Raw genomic sequence first — 18,738 nt, forward strand, 5'->3', positions numbered from 1 at the left:
GCGGTTGGAGATTAAGTTTTTTTAAGATCACCCCTTTAAAAGCAAGTTTGTGAGAACCCGTAATTTTCATTTTCTAGGTTTCTCGTATTTTATGGCTTGTTTTCTGCATTTTCGTGATTAGGAAAAATTTCTAGATTATTTTAAGGAGCAGATATAATTTTTAGATGATTTTTCTAGTATCAAATGGATTTTGAGAAATTAAGAGCGTATACCAGACGTGGGACCCAATAGTGCGAAAAGTTCGGAAAAATTCGGTCAACTAGGTTAAGTTTTGAATACTGGAATTAATTTACCGGGTGTTAAGAGATAAGTAGAGGGTGCTAAGTGGATTGGTATAAGAGAGACAAGTTAGGTAAGTATTTAATAAAAGGTGACAAGTGTCACCATGTGATTGCTTCTTACCTTAAGACCACTATTCATGGTCTTACCATTTGACTTAAATACTAGGAGGGATAAACACGCTTCGTGCGATGAAAATGTAAAATGCCCTGCCCAATTTTGAAGCAATAAAAATTGTAATTTATGTAGAAAAAGTACATTTTTAGTATAGGCAATTAACAAGTTTAGATAGTTAGAGCCTGTGCTCTAAATCTGTAGATGGCAAGAGGGATATAATTCATATATAATCATATGGCGTAATTCTTATCTTTATTTTAATGGGATCCTTCATACATAAAGTGCGTTTCACAGATAAAATTTCTTTTGATGCAGAAAGTGTCCTTAATAATTTTCATGCCACGAAGGACCACCAAATCCAGTAAATATATTTATAGTTGAAAATAGTTCTTCATTTCTTGGTAAATTATTTTGAATTACTATGTAGTAATTTCAGTGTAGATAGTCCAGAGTTTCCATTAACATACTGGACGGTGCAATGATGTACTTTCCTCTTATTTTCTGTTGATTCTTGTCCACACATTTTTTTGGTATTTCCATGCAGATGAAGCCAAAAACACATTACCAAGGAATATTTAGACAAAAAGTTTGGCTCCTTTGGTGTTTGCAAATCATATTCATCCCAAAGGAACTGCAATGACTAATTATTAGTTAAAAAGATAGAGAGGACATCAAAGTAACCAAAGAAACTTTTCAAACATTCACTACTAAAGCTTGATGAGTGCAACAAGTAGGTTAACATCAATTTTGTGGCTAAACACCCATTAGCAAAGCCTGAATTGCTAAACAAATGCAATAACTTGTTGAACATTAAACTTCTAGTGCTTTGAATAGAGAAAAAGGAGTAAAAGCAAACCAAGTTGTTTTGTCTTGTTTCATTTCTTGGTTTAATGAAGTGCAGAATAAAAAAAGTAAATGAACAAAAAAACACAGTACAAAATCTGCTATGTGGAGCAACATGAGACCCATATTACAAGACTTGTCAATTTCACAAAGTTGAAACCTCTTGAATTCAACAGGAACATAGACAAAGATAACAAGAAACCCTTTCATTCAAAGGAATCTACCCTTTTATTCATGTCTTCTCTAAAACCTGACGCAGCATGCTCTTGGAAATACACATAATGCTTAAAACTATCATTTTTCCCTTCATTTGCCGAAGAATAGGGCAAAAGAAACAGGGCTCAACACTTCCAAGCAGTTTTTTTAACAAAGGAAAAACTGTAATGCAACCTCCCCAGCCAAAGTCAACTATGGACAGTTCATTTATATGGCTATAGTTCATTTATTGCAAAAAACAGCCAAGAATTTGGCAGTTACAAATAATCATCCACAAAACAAATTGTCATAGAACGGAAAAGCATCATGTTCCATATACATATACAAAACGTAAGCCATGTACAAACTGAAATGGCAATTGAGCCATATCAATTAGCAACCTAGCTACTACAAAAGTTTCCGCAGTTAAGTTCTTTAACAATGATAAATACATATTAGACATTAACTAAAAACATCTAATAATATTGTTATCTAGAAAAAGGCTAAAAAAAAATAAAAATTACAATAATCAATTTAACATTGAGCTGCATTCCTAATCAGAAAACATGAATGTGTCACACAGGCAGGACAACAGATTCTTTCCTCTTAGCCGCCCAGCGACACGATCACTCAATTCAACGTTCTGCAGCAAAACTCAAAAGCATAGTCATAAACTGCATAAGTATGAACAAACAATACATTGCTAGTCTGCACACACTACTTATTCACAGTCAAAATCCAAACCCTTAGCTGTCTTACAATAATCAATTTAACAGTGAGCCGAATCCCTAATCAAACCAGATGAATGCCCAACACAAGATCACTTAGTCTAACATTCTACAGCGATAAAAACAGAGACATAAACATAACTACATAAGTATAAATAATCAAACAAAATACAAAATACAAAAACAATCCTAATATACCTCATGTTTAACTTCATAAACATAAAAAGCAGCCAAGCTAATCAATCGCCCGGCTTAGCTGCAAAAAGCCAGAACATTCACAAAGCCTAAATCAGGAAAAATCTCTTTTAGAGAAGAAAATAACTGTTAGTCTGCCTAAAAAGGATTAGTCCCACAATACAAACCACAAAAACCATTAACTCATTTCATTTTTTCGTAATCCAAATTCTATTCCTTCAATAAAAGAAGAGAAACACACAGAATTTGAGGTTTACACAAAATCAACAGACAACAAGCACAAAATTTCCTTCATACATCACAATCTCAAACACCAAAAGCAACTCAAAGCAATGACAAAATTTAACCGATTACAATAGTCACAAGTACAAAATTTCTGATGGAATCCACTCATTAATTGCAAATGGCTGATCCTTCAAGCCTCAGAACCAATAAGCGCCAAAGCAAAACATAACAAAAAAAGAAAAAGAAAAAGACAGCCTCACATGCACAGAAATGAGAAGAGATGAGGAAACCAAGCAAAAAATGCTAAATCACCCAATTAAAGAATCTCCCCGGGGAAAAAATACAACCAACAAGTCTAGATCAAAGCAACAATTCAAAAGATTAAGCACATAATAAAAATCCCCTCTGAACATAACTCATTCCTGGAAAAATGTCAAGACAATTAATCAACATACAATTTTTGGTACAGAAGGCTCGAAAATTTCACAAATCTTGAGGGAAAATATGTCCACCATGGGAGAATACCAAGAAAATTAATGGTGACTAAGTTTTACCTTTTAACTTTAGCTGCCAGATTTTCGCTAAAGCTAAACACTCAATGGAATTGCTATCAAATATACTGAAATTCTTAACAAAATAGCAGTTTGATGTCTAAACTCCCTTTTTCAGGTTTTAATCTAACTAATGAAGTTAGTGAAGTTGCTCAAATCATATGCCAAAATCATGAATATCCACAAACTTAGTATCCAAACATTTCTTGATTAAAACAACTAACCAGTAAACCACAAATCCATTGTCAAAGGCTGAAAAATTAGGAACAAGCTCTCTTATTTATTACAATAGAAACCATGGCATAAAGCAATACAAAAGATATTTTTTAGCATAAAGCACCTGTAGACACCAAATTTTTGGTGTAATTTCATTTTTAGTTTTTTTATTTGTCGTGTTCATTTTTAGTTTTTAGTTTCCAGTTTTATTTTTATTTTTAAGTTTTATCATAGAATTTGTTAAAAAAAAAGAAAAAGGAAAAAAAAAGAAAAGCATTCAAAAAATAGGTTTTTAGTTTTCTTGGAAAAATCATAAAAAAAAGGGGAAAAAGGGAAATTTGTTCACAAAAATATATTTATTTCTTTAAATGCAACCTTTTTGCACTTTAGTTATTTTTATTAAGTTATTTTGAAAAAGAAAATGATGAAAAAATGAAAAATTGGAAAATTTAAAAATGGCCATTTTTGTTTAGTTTTTTTGTTTGTTTAAAATTACTTTTGTTTTGTTATTATTATTACCTGGTTTGTGTAATTTTGTTATTATTGTTATTTATATTTTATTATTTATATTTTCTGTAATCTTCAATTAATTTTCTTGAAAAAAAAAAAAAAAAAAAAATGATCGCGGCCTGCAAGCTGCATTTTTGGCAGCTTGCAAAGGGCTAGTTTCGTGCGTGCCACTGAAGGGCAGGATGAAGGCAGAGGCTGGCCTTCATCCTGACCATTCAGTGGAGGGTTTAAGGGCCTTGGAGTTCCATATAAAAGCAGACAAGAAGCATCAGCCGCAAGGGGATTTTTGGGTTGGAAAGCATCAACGGGCAAACAGAAAACTAAGCAAGGGTTTTGGGTAGAGGGGGAGAGAGCAAAGAGGAGAAGAGGTCTGGCACTACTTCCCCAAGAAGCAGAGGAGCTGTCGGAACTATTAGCCTCCACGACTGCCATCACTTCAGTTCTCCATCACCACCAGATCCTTACCGAAGGTATTTCAGTCCATAACCCATGCCAAGTTTGGATTTTTTTGTGTTTCCTGTCTTGATTCATGTTAGAGGAACGTGTGGGGTATTTGACCTGGGGTTTAGAGATAGTACTTTGGATTCCTCAGTGGGGGTTCTATGATGAACTTAAGAGGCTTTTGTGTTTATGATTGATTGTTTGCGACAAGCGAGCCCAGGAAATTGCAGATGCTCTTCCTTTTATCAGATTGGTGCGACCATCGTTTCTGATTTTGTTTTCTCCTGTTTCGTGTGATCGATTCTGTGAAGTGTCGGTAGTATAGTATGCTTAGTTTTGTTCCAAACTTCCTTTGATTGTTTCTTGCAAGTTTCTGGTTTGTTATGGCAGTAGACGTTACCATGAAAATGCTGAAACTTTAACCACTCCAAGCAGGATCCTTTGCTGCATTTTGTTTTCGGTGATTGTGAGTAGCCCTTTTGGAGTATAGATGATTGTGTTTGAGGTTGGCTGCATGCGTTAAAGGTCATGGCATTGGGGGGGGGGTTTAATGGATGAGTCCATAGATTTACTGTTTTTGTTTCAAACATGTCTCGGTTTTTTTAAAGTAAATAGCAGAAGAGAATTGAAAGCTGGAAAATTTTTCAGAATGTTATTCCAACGTTTGCTTCCCTTTTTCTCCAATTTTTGTGTTTGAAATCCAGAATTTTAATGATGCAAAGTGAGAAGTGTAGGCTCTGGTTTAGATTGAAGTTTGATGCTGGGTTCGCATGTTTGGGGGCTAGAGTTCCTAATTTAGGATCTAATGCTTGCTGGAAAATGAATGTTTCAGGTTGTCAAACCAGTTTTGCGCGTATGTTTTCCAGAATTTCTGCATGATGTTTTGCTGAGTTTTGTTTGTTTGGTCTGGGTTGGTTACATGGTTAGTTCCTCAATCTGAGTTTGGAAATGAAATGCAGCTGGTTTCTTTCTTCGTTAGTTGCAGAAACCTGCGCACAAAGTCTGCTGCAACGAGCTCAAAGCTCTTGGTCATGTTGCAGCAACTTGCGCAGGTTTTACTTTTCCTTTGCTGCATTTTGTTTTGTTTTATCTTTGTTTACCTGTTTTGAGGTCTGTCTGAGGAGTTCATCAAAGCCGAGCAAACCAAGACTTGTTGAACCAGTTTCATGTGTTTTCCAGATCTTCCAACTTGCCGGATGTATTTCATTTTTTGCACTGGAATCTTGCTAAGTTTTTTTTTGTTTTGTTTGTTTGGATGATGATTTGTTGCCTAGTTGAAAGCCTTGTGTTTAGGTTTGGAATCTTAGAAACAAGTGGTGTGTTTGGGTTCTGTTTAATTGCTGATGACTGAATAAGAAAATTGCAGAAGTTTTTCTCACGTTATTTTGCTGCATTAGTGTCATGTTTTATTCGGCAAGAGCTTATAAGTGGGTTTCATCACCTTGTTTGCACATTTAAATCTTGTGTTTGATTCAGTTAATAATTGATAGTTGAAATCTTGGTTTGGTGAATTCGTTTGCATGTTGAAATGGATGAAAGATTGTGGCGGAATTTTGCAGAAACTAGCAATGAGAATAGAAGCCTTCTGCGTGTTGTTGCATGAATCTGCATGAAAAATGTTTCCAAAAATTGCACTCCAACCCCTTAGCTTTTATCTAATGCTTCCATGGCCCAATTAATTGGAAAACTTAATTAATTTTGTCCTCCTAACATGCCATTTCCTCTTTAATACATCTTGATTTGTTTTGGGTAGATACTTAAGGGGTTGTAGAATGAATTTGAAGGGTCTAATAATTTCTTTTTCCAAGACTTGCAGTTAATTTGATTCTTTTGGATTCTTTGGCATTTGGTTGTTTAGCTACTAGTGAATTGCTCATCATTTACCTTTTTGTGAATTTTCTAGTTTGATTTGGTAAGTTTCGCCTTAGATTCTTAATTTTATTTTATGTTTTTAGTCCTTTAGTGTTTATAATATTAACAAATTGGCCCATTGGACCTCTTTAATTTTTATTTGACGTTTGTTTCCATTTTCTCTGATTTATTTGATAATTTAAGTGGTACCTTGACCCTTTTTATTATTTTGGAGGGTAAGTTAGTAATTTCGCTACGTTAGGGCGTCGCTTCAAGGGAGGTACACTCTATCCCTCACTTGCATTTCATTTGACTTTACGTGCTCCTACGTGTTATGTGAATATGCCTGTCTACTTCGCTTTCCTTACCTCCTTGCATGCGTTTACTTGCTTTTACTTTTATTTAAGTTTTATGGGGTATGTGTACACCTCTTGGCTTGTAATAGATAGGGCTCGAAGAGCATCTGGTCCACTTCCCTTTCCCCTTTATGCTTTTATGGGGTATGTGTACACCTCTTGGCTTGTAATAGATAGTGCTCGGAGAGCATCTGGTCCACTTCCCTTTCCCCTTTATGCTTTTATGGGGTATGTGTACACCTCTTGGCTTGTAATAGATAGGGCTCGGAGAGCATCTGTCCATTTCCCCTTCCCCTTGCTTGCTTGTTTTGGTTGCTACATGTTTAATTGCTTTATTAGGCTCTTGCATCTAGTCGAGCATGCTAAATGCTATGTGCTATGTGTTTACGAGTATTTCGGCATGTCTATTTGCTTTCATAGCCATGAATGAATGGAATGGATGAATGTACGTTTCCGCTAGTCCAACGCTAGTCGGAATTCATAGAATGGGCTAGTCCAACGCTAGACCCTTAGGGATTTCCCCTCATTAGCATATCATTTGCTTGTTCACCACATATCATGCATTTTTCTTAGTTTTATCACTTGGCATGCTCCTCGAACCCCCTTTCCCTTCATTTTAGGATTTTTGCATATCATGATAGTTGTAGGGTCCATTTGCTTGAGGGTCCCCTTCTGATAAGGGAAACGAGCGAGTGTGGCTACTCGATAGCCTTAGCACGCTAGTTTTGCCTTCTAATCAAAGGGAAAATCGAAGTCGACAAGTTAGGAGTCATTCCCATACCCGACCTGATGCATTCCCTTAGGTTCATTCATTCTCATTTATCACTCACTCGTTCTTTTCAATTCACATTTTCCTTTCCTTATTGTTCATTTTGATTTCTACTTCACAAAAATTGCATTTAATTACACCTATATGCACTTATCACTATATTTCATACACTTGCACACAAACACTTGGAATTTTCATACAATTGCACACGTGCACCTTTTCATACACTTGCACACAAACACTTGGATTTTTAATTTCTTTCATACACTTCCACACTTGCACATTTGAGTCTCATTTGCATTAATCGACCTCTATGGGGTTTTCCTTTGTTGGCCGCCACAATTCATGTGGTTTGGGACCAAAAGCCTCACGAGAGACATCGTAGAATTTAGGATTGCATTTTTCTTTCCGTTTTGCATTCATATAGTCATATCCAACGTGCGAACATATATTGGGTAGAAAATTAGGAAAGGTAAGGTTAAGTCGCGCAACTAGCCTTGGCTAGGTCAAAGGGGTGCCTTGGATTCTATCCTTGCCTTCCCCTTTGTCAAACGTGACCCCCGAACCTTTTTCTTTGGCTTACGTGGACTAGGAGTCGTTTTAAAAAGGGTTTTACTACTTTGTCTTTAAAAAACACTTTTTGGGTGACTTGGTACACCCCAAATCTATACCAAGTGGCGACTCCGTTTTCATATTTAAAAAACCCTTTTTAAAATTTCATTTGGCCAAATCGTCGCTTTCCAAAGTCCCATCGCCTTTTTACTTTTCATTTTGCACACGTTCACACCACACTTCACACATCACATCGCACACATTCATCACCATACAATCGAAAAGTGGGGCGCGACAGTTGGCGACTCCACTGGGGAATTCCTAAGTGGGTCCAAGCATTTTGACTTAACCATTCGTTTCCTTTTTCTACCCTTTCTATGCATAGCATGTGGATATTAGGATTGCATTTTTCATTTTTAGGACCTTTTGTCTTATGTACGTAATCAAACCAATCCCTCGACTCACGAATGTATGTTTGAATGAATGTTTACTTGTTATCTCGCGCTTGCATTGCATTTTGGGAGGTATGGGTCACCCTAGAGCCTCGCGTTGGTTCTTGACCCTTCCCTTCCAAACGAGCACTAGCATACGAGCATACGCTTTACTTCTTTTATCCCTTTATTTTTCTTTTAGTGGCTTGCCACGCCACTCCACCCTATTAGGATTAGGTGACTCACTTGGACATGTGATCACGACACGATGTGTGTGTAGCATGTTCCAATGGGTCACTCAATCTTCCACTTAAAGCTATTGGTTGATAGCCTTTAGCTTTTGGTCGAAGATTGAGGTTTTGATAGATTCACTCAAACACGTAGCCGTGACACGATGTGTGCGTAGCGGTGTTTGGGGAATCGCTCGAGCCACCGACAAAGAACCTGGGGATTGATGACCCTTGGTTTCTAAGTCTGAAGGCTCGGGGACCTGAGCTCATCGAGTCTAAATGCATTAGTGAACCCCAACCTCATGCATCCATGATAGCTTGCCTAGGGCAGAGTCGGCTTTATCCTAAGCTAGGGACACTATTCACGAGGGGAGGGGTCCAACCCCTTTTCCTTGCTTTATTTCTTTGATTGCTTTATTTTGTTATGACAATGTGTTATGTGCATTTATCTGGCTGAGCTAACTTTTCTTGGTTTTGTGTCCCCATTGCATTCACAAACTCTAGCAAATAAGAGGTCTGGTACGACCTCCTTTTAGAACCTACCCTTATAGATAGGTTATTGCACGTTTAAATATTTTGGTATATTGCATTCATAGATTAGTAATTGCATATCACTCTAGGCCTACCTTGGCGTATAAAAGGTCCTTTTAGATCATGATTTCATTTCAAATTGCATGTTTTACTGCTTTAATAAAATGGCATCATGCATAAACCCTAGAAAGGGAATGCCATTTAGGGGATCCCGCGTTAGGAATAAACCACCTTATGTCTCGGATACTTAATCCAAGGAGACTTGCACGTTCATATTTCCTGTACCATCCAAAGGGGTAGTGCACAAGGTAAGGTAGGATCCGATCATTTTCATAGAGTGATCTTTGGAATATGAGCATCTAATAATCACTTTTTGGCCATTTTATCAAAACTTGGTAAAAATCCCTTGCGTAAAGGACATTAATTCGAAGAAAATTCACAAATGATTCCTCATTGTTGAGACGATAAATATAGAGGCCAAATTTTGATTTTAGAGGCTCATAGACCAAGGCATTGTAATGATTTCTTGAAACCACCCAGTGGGCGAATAATTCAATCGATTTTTGAACAAATCATCCATCTTATCCAATCCACTTTTTTCCAATTCATTCAATTTTAGTTCAATCTAATCATTTTTGAATAAATTCAAATCATCAAATCATTTGACCAATTTACCCTTTTTAGGGTCTTTTGACCAATTTACCCTTTTTAGGGTCTTTTGACCAATTTACCCTTTTTAGGGTCATTCGGTCGCTTTTGAATAAATTATCAATTCAATTGACCAAATTACCCTTTTTAGGGTCTTTTGACCAATTTACCCTTTTTAGGGTCATTCGGCCGATTTTTGAATAAATCCCTAAATTCAATTTCATTCATTTGAGCAATTTACCCATTTTTAGGGCAACCGAGCCGATTTTGAATAAATCAAGTTTCGTTCAATCTATTTGATCAATTTACCCTTTTTAGGGTGATCTGATTAATTTTGGATAAATTTCTTTGAATTCATTTGACCTGTTTCCCTTTTTAGGGTAATCCGGTCAATTTTTAATAAATTGTCAATTGACCAATTAGGGTTTCGATATCGAATTCCAAATCGGGAAATCTAGTCAATTTTGAAGAAAACTGTCCATTGCATCCAATCACCTGATCAATTAGGGTTTTGACCCGTAATTCACTGAGAAATTTTATTAACGAATTCCAATCTTTTCGAGAGGAAGTTCGTCAAGGTCAAACCCGTGCGTTTTGCAAATTCTTGTATCGATCAAAAGTGATCAATCCATTCGGACGTTGACCTCATTTTGACAAATCTCTCGTCACTCCAATTGACCAAATTCTTTCAAAATTATTTCTCACTCAATGAGTTGATTAGATCCATCAGGTATGGTATGGTACCTACCCTAGAGGATTGCATTTTCATGCTAGGCCTACCCTTGGCATAAAAAGGGCTCCCCAATAGGACATGCATCCGAATTTTTTGGATAGTTACTAACTCTTGCCTTTTTCTTTTCCTTTTCTTTATTTTCTTTTGAATAATTAAGCAAGGGTTGAATCTAAAGGCATTCTTTCAAAAATTTTCAGGTAGTATTTAAACATAGCTTCTCGTCGAAGCCCCATCAAAACGCGATCCCGTAGTCAAGCCCGGAGAAGTCGTGTAAACATGAGTTCACAACCGGAACTGTCGGATAAGTCTGCTACTACAGCCCAACCTGAGACTGCAAGTTTGGGGGCCCAACTGACCGAGATGCTTACGAAGTTTGGTGAAATGGCAACTGAAATGGCCGCCCGAAAGCAATTAATTGATGAGCTTATCAGTAGTGGAGTTCAACCTGAGCCTGAACCCGTCAGTCGGCCGGAGCCAGAATCGTTTGGCATAGCCACGACCCAAACCACTTTTGCTCCACCTTTCATTATTCCACCCGAAGGAACTTTCACCTATCCTACCATACATTTGCCATACACTTGCCCTCCTCATCCTTCATTTTTTCTTACTCACACGCGAGGTCCACCACCCCAAATCACTTCAAATATACCACCTGAGCCACATACCTTTTATCACCCTGTTGCTGAGCCATTCCTACCAGACCATATTGTTCAAACCAAGGCAGAAATGGGGGAATCTTCTGCTCCCGTTGATATAAAGCTGCTCAAACGCCTCGATCGTTTTGATGAATTTATGAGAAGGAGTCAGGGGTTAAACAAGCAAGGAGTCTTGGATTACGATGAGTTTTGCCTCTTTCCAAATGTGCAATTGTCTGAGGGGTTCAAAACCCCTAAGTTTAACAAGTACGATGGAACTGGCAATCCCAAAACGCACCTCCGCCTGTTTGCCAACAAATTGGGAAGGCCCATAGACGACGAGAATTTGCCTTTACGGCTGTTCCCGGAAAGTCTGGAGGGGGATGCACTCAACTGGTATTCCAAGCTGAAACCCGAAGAAGCAAAGACCTGGCTGGACTTGTCCAACGCTTTTGTAAAGCAGTACGAGTATAATTGCGAGTTGGCTCCAACACGAACCACGTTGGAAGGGACAAAGAGGAAGCCATCTGAGGACCACAAAACCTATGCTAAGAGATGGAGGACAATAGCTGCCAAAGTCGAGCCATCGATGACTGAAGACGAAATCATACGGACTTTCATTAAAGCACACGATCCCCCGTACTTTGCAGAAATTTTCCGCATGACTGGATGTTCGTTCGCCGCCATTGTCAATAAACTTGAGGAGTACGATGACTTCGTGAAAGCTGGGAAGATTGTTAATGTCTCTGCCCTCAAATCCCAGTTGGATGCTTTGCAAGGACAGGGGACTAGTGAGAAGAACCCGCAATTTAAAAAGAAAGAGGGGGAAACTGCCTTTACCTGGAATCAAAACCCTGTCCCAAGACCCAGACCTCGACAATACCCTACCAACTCAAACCCTTACCCCTACTACTCAAATCCTCATCCTGTTTACCACACCAATATCACTCATCCTCGACCTCGCTCAAATTATGCCAACCCGCCTACAACCCCTTTCCAAATTTCTCAACCAAGCTTTCAACAAGCTCGTCCTCGGCCTCCTTACCACCGAAGATTTCCCCCACTAAATAGACCCACCTACAACTATCCCCGACCCACTGAAACTTACAATCAAATCCGTACCCGAACCTTCACCAACCTAGGCAGGCCTTTGGACCAAATGTATGAGCAATTGAGGGTTGCCAACAAAATAGGCGTGATTCCCCCTCCAACTTACCTTCATGGCATGCCTGCTGGGTACAATCCACATGCTATTTGTGCCTATCATTCGGGAGTACCTGGCCACTCAACCGCCGATTGCAGGGCACTTAAGCACAAAGTCCAAGACATGATCGAGGCAGGAGAAATAGTGCTAAGGAAAGGAGGTGAACAAGGGCCGATCATAAGTACGAATCCTTTTCCTGAACACCAGGACACCTTCGAGGCATCCACTTCCAACGACGAAATTTGAAAATCCTGAAGGAGCTTTGCACAATTTGGATGGCCGAGTATTTTCCCTCTCGAAGGGAATTTTGGTAAATCTAGGGGTTGTTATTTACTAAATTTCACAAAAACTGTTTTTTGCATATGTGAATAGTTTAATGAAGGCATCTTTTGCAATTGAGTTTATTTTGTTTCCACTTTGATTTGGAGTTGCATGAAATGCATAATTTGTTTGATTTGATTATTGTCTTGATTCTTTTAAATTCTTTTAAGATGGCCAAAGTTGAAATTATTTGACCCTCTGAATATCATTGTTCTGGAATTCGATGAAGCCGCACATTGAAAATCCCTTCATTGAAAAATCCCTGCATTAAAACTCCTGCCCTTTAAAAGCCTTCAGTGAAAAACCTTCATTGAAAATCCCTTATAAAACTTGCTTCATTGAAATCCCTCCATTGAAAATCCATCCCTTGGAAAAACTTTCATGGAAAAGGCCAAGATCCCTTCATTGATAAAAATTCCTCCCCTGCCAAGCTCGAAGCTGATTGGTCAGAGTAGGGTTACCAATGATTGATTCTAATTGATGAAAAACAGCTGAATGTCATAAGCATGATCTATGTCCGCCACCGATCTTCTAACAAAGTGCTAAAGCGATGAAAGACGAAGTCGAAGTGCTAATGTGATTCAAGTTGACAAAGCTTATTGGATGTTCAAGAGGTATTGCCTGGAGGAGTACTCATTTTGGGCAGAAATGGAAGGACAGACGTTCCCTCGACTTATCAACTCAGACATGTGTAAGAAATTCTTTATTTGATTATGCAAATTTCTTTTTGGAAATCGCGCAAGGGACGAGGCACAAGTCAGGCCATCTTCCTTTCCAATCAAAACATTTCATCCCTAGTCATCCCCTTTGAGCTATCAGAACAATAATTTTCGTTTGGCAACCCCTGAGAACTGCAAACCCCACACTGGGGCAAATTCATTTTGAAAATGATCAGAAAGGAAAGAAAAACCCCACACTGGGGCAAATTTATTTTTGAAAAAGAAGGAAAAAGAGAAAAGGGGAAAAACCCCACACTGGGGCAAATTTAGTTTTTGAAGAAAAATGCAAAAGTGAAAAGTGCAATGAAAAGCACGAAGAGAAAAATCCAATCAAGCTGGGGCAAAATCTCCTCAGTTTCGTTCAAAATCGGAAATAATTTCAAAATGATGTAATCTCAGGCTATTTCACACCCCTCTCATCAAATTTGCTTCAAGCCTCAACTTTTCTTGAAACACCCCACCTGACTTCATTTCAAAAGCCCAAAGTCCTGGCTTTCGTCATTTGCCGTATTTTTCTATTGGGAAATTTGCTAATCAACTGGCAAGTGATGTCCATAATGCCTTCGCCTAATCTTACAAGGGAAGCGCATTTCACTGATGTCAGCAATCTTCAGTTCATACTCCTGAGTCGATTATGGTTGAGTTTTTCCATTGTTCCTTAGGTGAAAACCCGAAAGGGCACCTCAAAAGAAAAGGAACAAAACAAAAGAAAGAAAGAAAAAAAAAAACAACAAACAACAAAACAAAAACAACAAAACAAAACAAAAACAAAACAAAAGAAAAGGAGTGGGGGCAACCTTGGTGAAAACCCGAAAGGGCGCCAAGGTAGGATTTTGCAGCGAGCGAGCACGAGGAAGAACAGCTGGTGATTTGGTGCATTTGGATTTCTCCTCATTTTGTCATACTTCTGTCAAACTTGAATTCCAGAACAAAGATGTCCAGAGAATTGAATATGACATTTGTTGGCCAAAACTGTGTCATTTTGTAAATACATTCTTAGGAAATTCATTTTTACCAAATTACTTGCATTCATGGCATTTTTGTAGAATTTAAGCACAAATGGTTATGTGTGCATTCTTGTATGACATGTGAATTTTCCTGCATACTTCATTCTTTATCTTTGAATTTTGGTGATCAACAATCCCCGTGATTTATTCGAAACATACTTGGGTTCAGTCATCTCCTGAAAAGGGTTAAGGTTCAACAAAGTCAGTTACGCAGACTTCACAATATGGCAAAGCACATACCTGATCAGTTTGTAAATCGGAAAAGACTTAGGGTGCAAAATCCAACTCAATCGGCTGCCGCAACAAAGGTCGATAAAGGCATCGAAAGACTCATGTTTACACGATTCTCAAAAGGCAAGCGGATCAAATGATGGTGGCAATTCTTTTGTTTCTTCTCTTTTGCAGAAAAACCGCATGCACAAATGAAAGTCATCACACCTCGCACTGGAATCGGTGTCGGAAAGAGTCCTCCGGTGAACAAAGGCAGATTGAAAATGTCGCAAGCAAATCTCATCAAAAATGCAATAGCATGGCGATATAGAATCAGCTCTGGACCCACATTGCAAAAATTCATCATACTGGGGCAAATTAATTTCTTGGAAAGATTTTCAAAAGTCAAAAGAAAAGCAAAAAGAAAAATCATCAATCAGAAATCAACACAAATTTTATCAAAAGCATTTTTCGGGTCAGTCCCATGATCGAAAGCATTTTCGGGTCAGTCCCACGATCAAAAGCATTTTCGGGTCAGTCCCATGATCAAAAGCTTATTCGGGTCAGTCCCACGATCAAAAGCATTTTCGGGTCAGTCCCACGATCAAAAGCATTTTTCGGGTCAGTCCCATGATCGAAAGCATTTTCGGGTCAGTCCCACGATCAAAAGCATTTTCGGGTCAGTCCCACGATCAAAAGCTCATCCGGGTCAGTCCCACCGTCACAAGCATTTTCGGGTCAGTCCCACGATCAAAAGCATTTTCGGGTCAGTCCCATGATCAAGAGCATTTTCGGGTCAGTCCCACGATCAAAATCTTATTCGGGTCAGTCCCACGATCAAAAGCATTTTCGGGTCAGTCCCATGATCAAAAGCATTTTCGGGTCAGTCCCATGATCAAAAGCGCATTCGGGTCGGTCCCACGATCAAGAGTATTTTTCGGGTCAGTCCCACGATTCAAAGCTTATGCGGGTCAGTCCCACAATTCAAAGCTTATGCGGGTCAGTCCCACGATTCAAAGCCTATGCGGGTCAGTCCCACGATTCAAAGCCTATGCGGGTCAGTCCCACAATTCAAAGCTTATGCGGGTCAGTCCCACAATTCAAAGCTTATTCGGGTCAGTCCCGTGATTAAAAGCTTGTTCGGGCTAGTCCCATGATTTGAAATTTCTATCTCTAGTCAATCCCAATTTTATATTTTTGTCCGGGTCTATCCCGTGGGTCTATCCCAATTTTACATTTCTGTCCGGGTCTATCCCGTGGGTCTATCCCAATTTTAAACTCCTGTTTGGGTCAGTCCTGATCTCAAAATTCCTGTTCGGGTCAGTCCCGTTTTAAATTCCTACTCGGGTCAGTCCCGTTTTATTTTTCATGTTTGGGTCAGTCCCGTATTAGAATTCCTGTTCGTTGGAATCTTTTGTAGCCGAATAACACAGGTAAGTATTTGGTGTCTACTTCTTTGTCTCAAGTTTTTTCAAAACTCGGACAAAGAGGGGCAAACTGTAGACACCAAATTTTTGGTGTAATTTCATTTTTAGTTTTTTTATTTGTCGTGTTCATTTTTAGTTTTTAGTTTCCAGTTTTATTTTTATTTTTAAGTTTTATCATAGAATTTGTTAAAAAAAAAGAAAAAGGAAAAAAAAAGAAAAGCATTCAAAAAATAGGTTTTTAGTTTTCTTGGAAAAATCATAAAAAAAAGGGGAAAAAGGGAAATTTGTTCACAAAAATATATTTATTTCTTTAAATGCAACCTTTTTGCACTTTAGTTATTTTTATTAAGTTATTTTGAAAAAGAAAATGATGAAAAAATGAAAAATTGGAAAATTTAAAAATGGCCATTTTTGTTTAGTTTTTTTGTTTGTTTAAAATTACTTTTGTTTTGTTATTATTATTACCTGGTTTGTGTAATTTTGTTATTATTGTTATTTATATTTTATTATTTATATTTTCTGTAATCTTCAATTAATTTTCTTGAAAAAAAAAAAAAAAAAAAAATGATCGCGGCCTGCAAGCTGCATTTTTGGCAGCTTGCAAAGGGCTAGTTTCGTGCGTGCCACTGAAGGGCAGGATGAAGGCAGAGGCTGGCCTTCATCCTGACCATTCAGTGGAGGGTTTAAGGGCCTTGGAGTTCCATATAAAAGCAGACAAGAAGCATCAGCCGCAAGGGGATTTTTGGGTTGGAAAGCATCAACGGGCAAACAGAAAACTAAGCAAGGGTTTTGGGTAGAGGGGGAGAGAGCAAAGAGGAGAAGAGGTCTGGCACTACTTCCCCAAGAAGCAGAGGAGCTGTCGGAACTATTAGCCTCCACGACTGCCATCACTTCAGTTCTCCATCACCACCAGATCCTTACCGAAGGTATTTCAGTCCATAACCCATGCCAAGTTTGGATTTTTTTGTGTTTCCTGTCTTGATTCATGTTAGAGGAACGTGTGGGGTATTTGACCTGGGGTTTAGAGATAGTACTTTGGATTCCTCAGTGGGGGTTCTATGATGAACTTAAGAGGCTTTTGTGTTTATGATTGATTGTTTGCGACAAGCGAGCCCAGGAAATTGCAGATGCTCTTCCTTTTATCAGATTGGTGCGACCATCGTTTCTGATTTTGTTTTCTCCTGTTTCGTGTGATCGATTCTGTGAAGTGTCGGTAGTATAGTATGCTTAGTTTTGTTCCAAACTTCCTTTGATTGTTTCTTGCAAGTTTCTGGTTTGTTATGGCAGTAGACGTTACCATGAAAATGCTGAAACTTTAACCACTCCAAGCAGGATCCTTTGCTGCATTTTGTTTTCGGTGATTGTGAGTAGCCCTTTTGGAGTATAGATGATTGTGTTTGAGGTTGGCTGCATGCGTTAAAGGTCATGGCATTGGGGGGGGGTTTAATGGATGAGTCCATAGATTTACTGTTTTTGTTTCAAACATGTCTCGGTTTTTTTAAAGTAAATAGCAGAAGAGAATTGAAAGCTGGAAAATTTTTCAGAATGTTATTCCAACGTTTGCTTCCCTTTTTCTCCAATTTTTGTGTTTGAAATCCAGAATTTTAATGATGCAAAGTGAGAAGTGTAGGCTCTGGTTTAGATTGAAGTTTGATGCTGGGTTCGCATGTTTGGGGGCTAGAGTTCCTAATTTAGGATCTAATGCTTGCTGGAAAATGAATGTTTCAGGTTGTCAAACCAGTTTTGCGCGTATGTTTTCCAGAATTTCTGCATGATGTTTTGCTGAGTTTTGTTTGTTTGGTCTGGGTTGGTTACATGGTTAGTTCCTCAATCTGAGTTTGGAAATGAAATGCAGCTGGTTTCTTTCTTCGTTAGTTGCAGAAACCTGCGCACAAAGTCTGCTGCAACGAGCTCAAAGCTCTTGGTCATGTTGCAGCAGCTTGCGCAGGTTTTACTTTTCCTTTGCTGCATTTTGTTTTGTTTTATCTTTGTTTACCTGTTTTGAGGTCTGTCTGAGGAGTTCATCAAAGCCGAGCAAACCAAGACTTGTTGAACCAGTTTCATGTGTTTTCCAGATCTTCCAACTTGCCGGATGTATTTCATTTTTTGCACTGGAATCTTGCTAAGTTTTTTTTTGTTTTGTTTGTTTGGATGATGATTTGTTGCCTAGTTGAAAGCCTTGTGTTTAGGTTTGGAATCTTAGAAACAAGTGGTGTGTTTGGGTTCTGTTTAATTGCTGATGACTGAATAAGAAAATTGCAGAAGTTTTTCTCACGTTATTTTGCTGCATTAGTGTCATGTTTTATTCGGCAAGAGCTTATAAGTGGGTTTCATCACCTTGTTTGCACATTTAAATCTTGTGTTTGATTCAGTTAATAATTGATAGTTGAAATCTTGGTTTGGTGAATTCGTTTGCATGTTGAAATGGATGAAAGATTGTGGCGGAATTTTGCAGAAACTAGCAATGAGAATAGAAGCCTTCTGCGTGTTGTTGCATGAATCTGCATGAAAAATGTTTCCAAAAATTGCACTCCAACCCCTTAGCTTTTATCTAATGCTTCCATGGCCCAATTAATTGGAAAACTTAATTAATTTTGTCCTCCTAACATGCCATTTCCTCTTTAATACATCTTGATTTGTTTTGGGTAGATACTTAAGGGGTTGTAGAATGAATTTGAAGGGTCTAATAATTTCTTTTTCCAAGACTTGCAGTTAATTTGATTCTTTTGGATTCTTTGGCATTTGGTTGTTTAGCTACTAGTGAATTGCTCATCGTTTACCTTTTTGTGAATTTTCTAGTTTGATTTGGTAAGT

General features: G+C 38.2%; 1 protein-coding gene across 1 annotated transcript; it reads left to right on the top strand.

Moving 5' to 3' along the window:
* The first annotated feature begins 3,970 nt into the window (after positions 1 to 3,970).
* LOC140021226 (uncharacterized) lies at positions 3,971 to 16,721 on the top strand. The gene is made up of 3 exons (XM_072071994.1): positions 3,971 to 4,329; positions 10,599 to 12,154; positions 16,522 to 16,721. Exons 2-3 carry the CDS (start codon positions 10,678 to 10,680, stop codon positions 16,719 to 16,721), a joined length of 1,677 nt encoding a protein of 558 aa, XP_071928095.1. The 5' UTR covers positions 3,971 to 4,329; positions 10,599 to 10,677.
* The last annotated feature ends 2,017 nt before the right edge of the window (positions 16,722 to 18,738 follow it).

This window comes from Coffea arabica, chromosome 11e, assembly GCF_036785885.1.
Source record: "Coffea arabica cultivar ET-39 chromosome 11e, Coffea Arabica ET-39 HiFi, whole genome shotgun sequence".
In the NCBI taxonomy this organism is placed as follows: domain Eukaryota; kingdom Viridiplantae; phylum Streptophyta; class Magnoliopsida; order Gentianales; family Rubiaceae; genus Coffea; species Coffea arabica.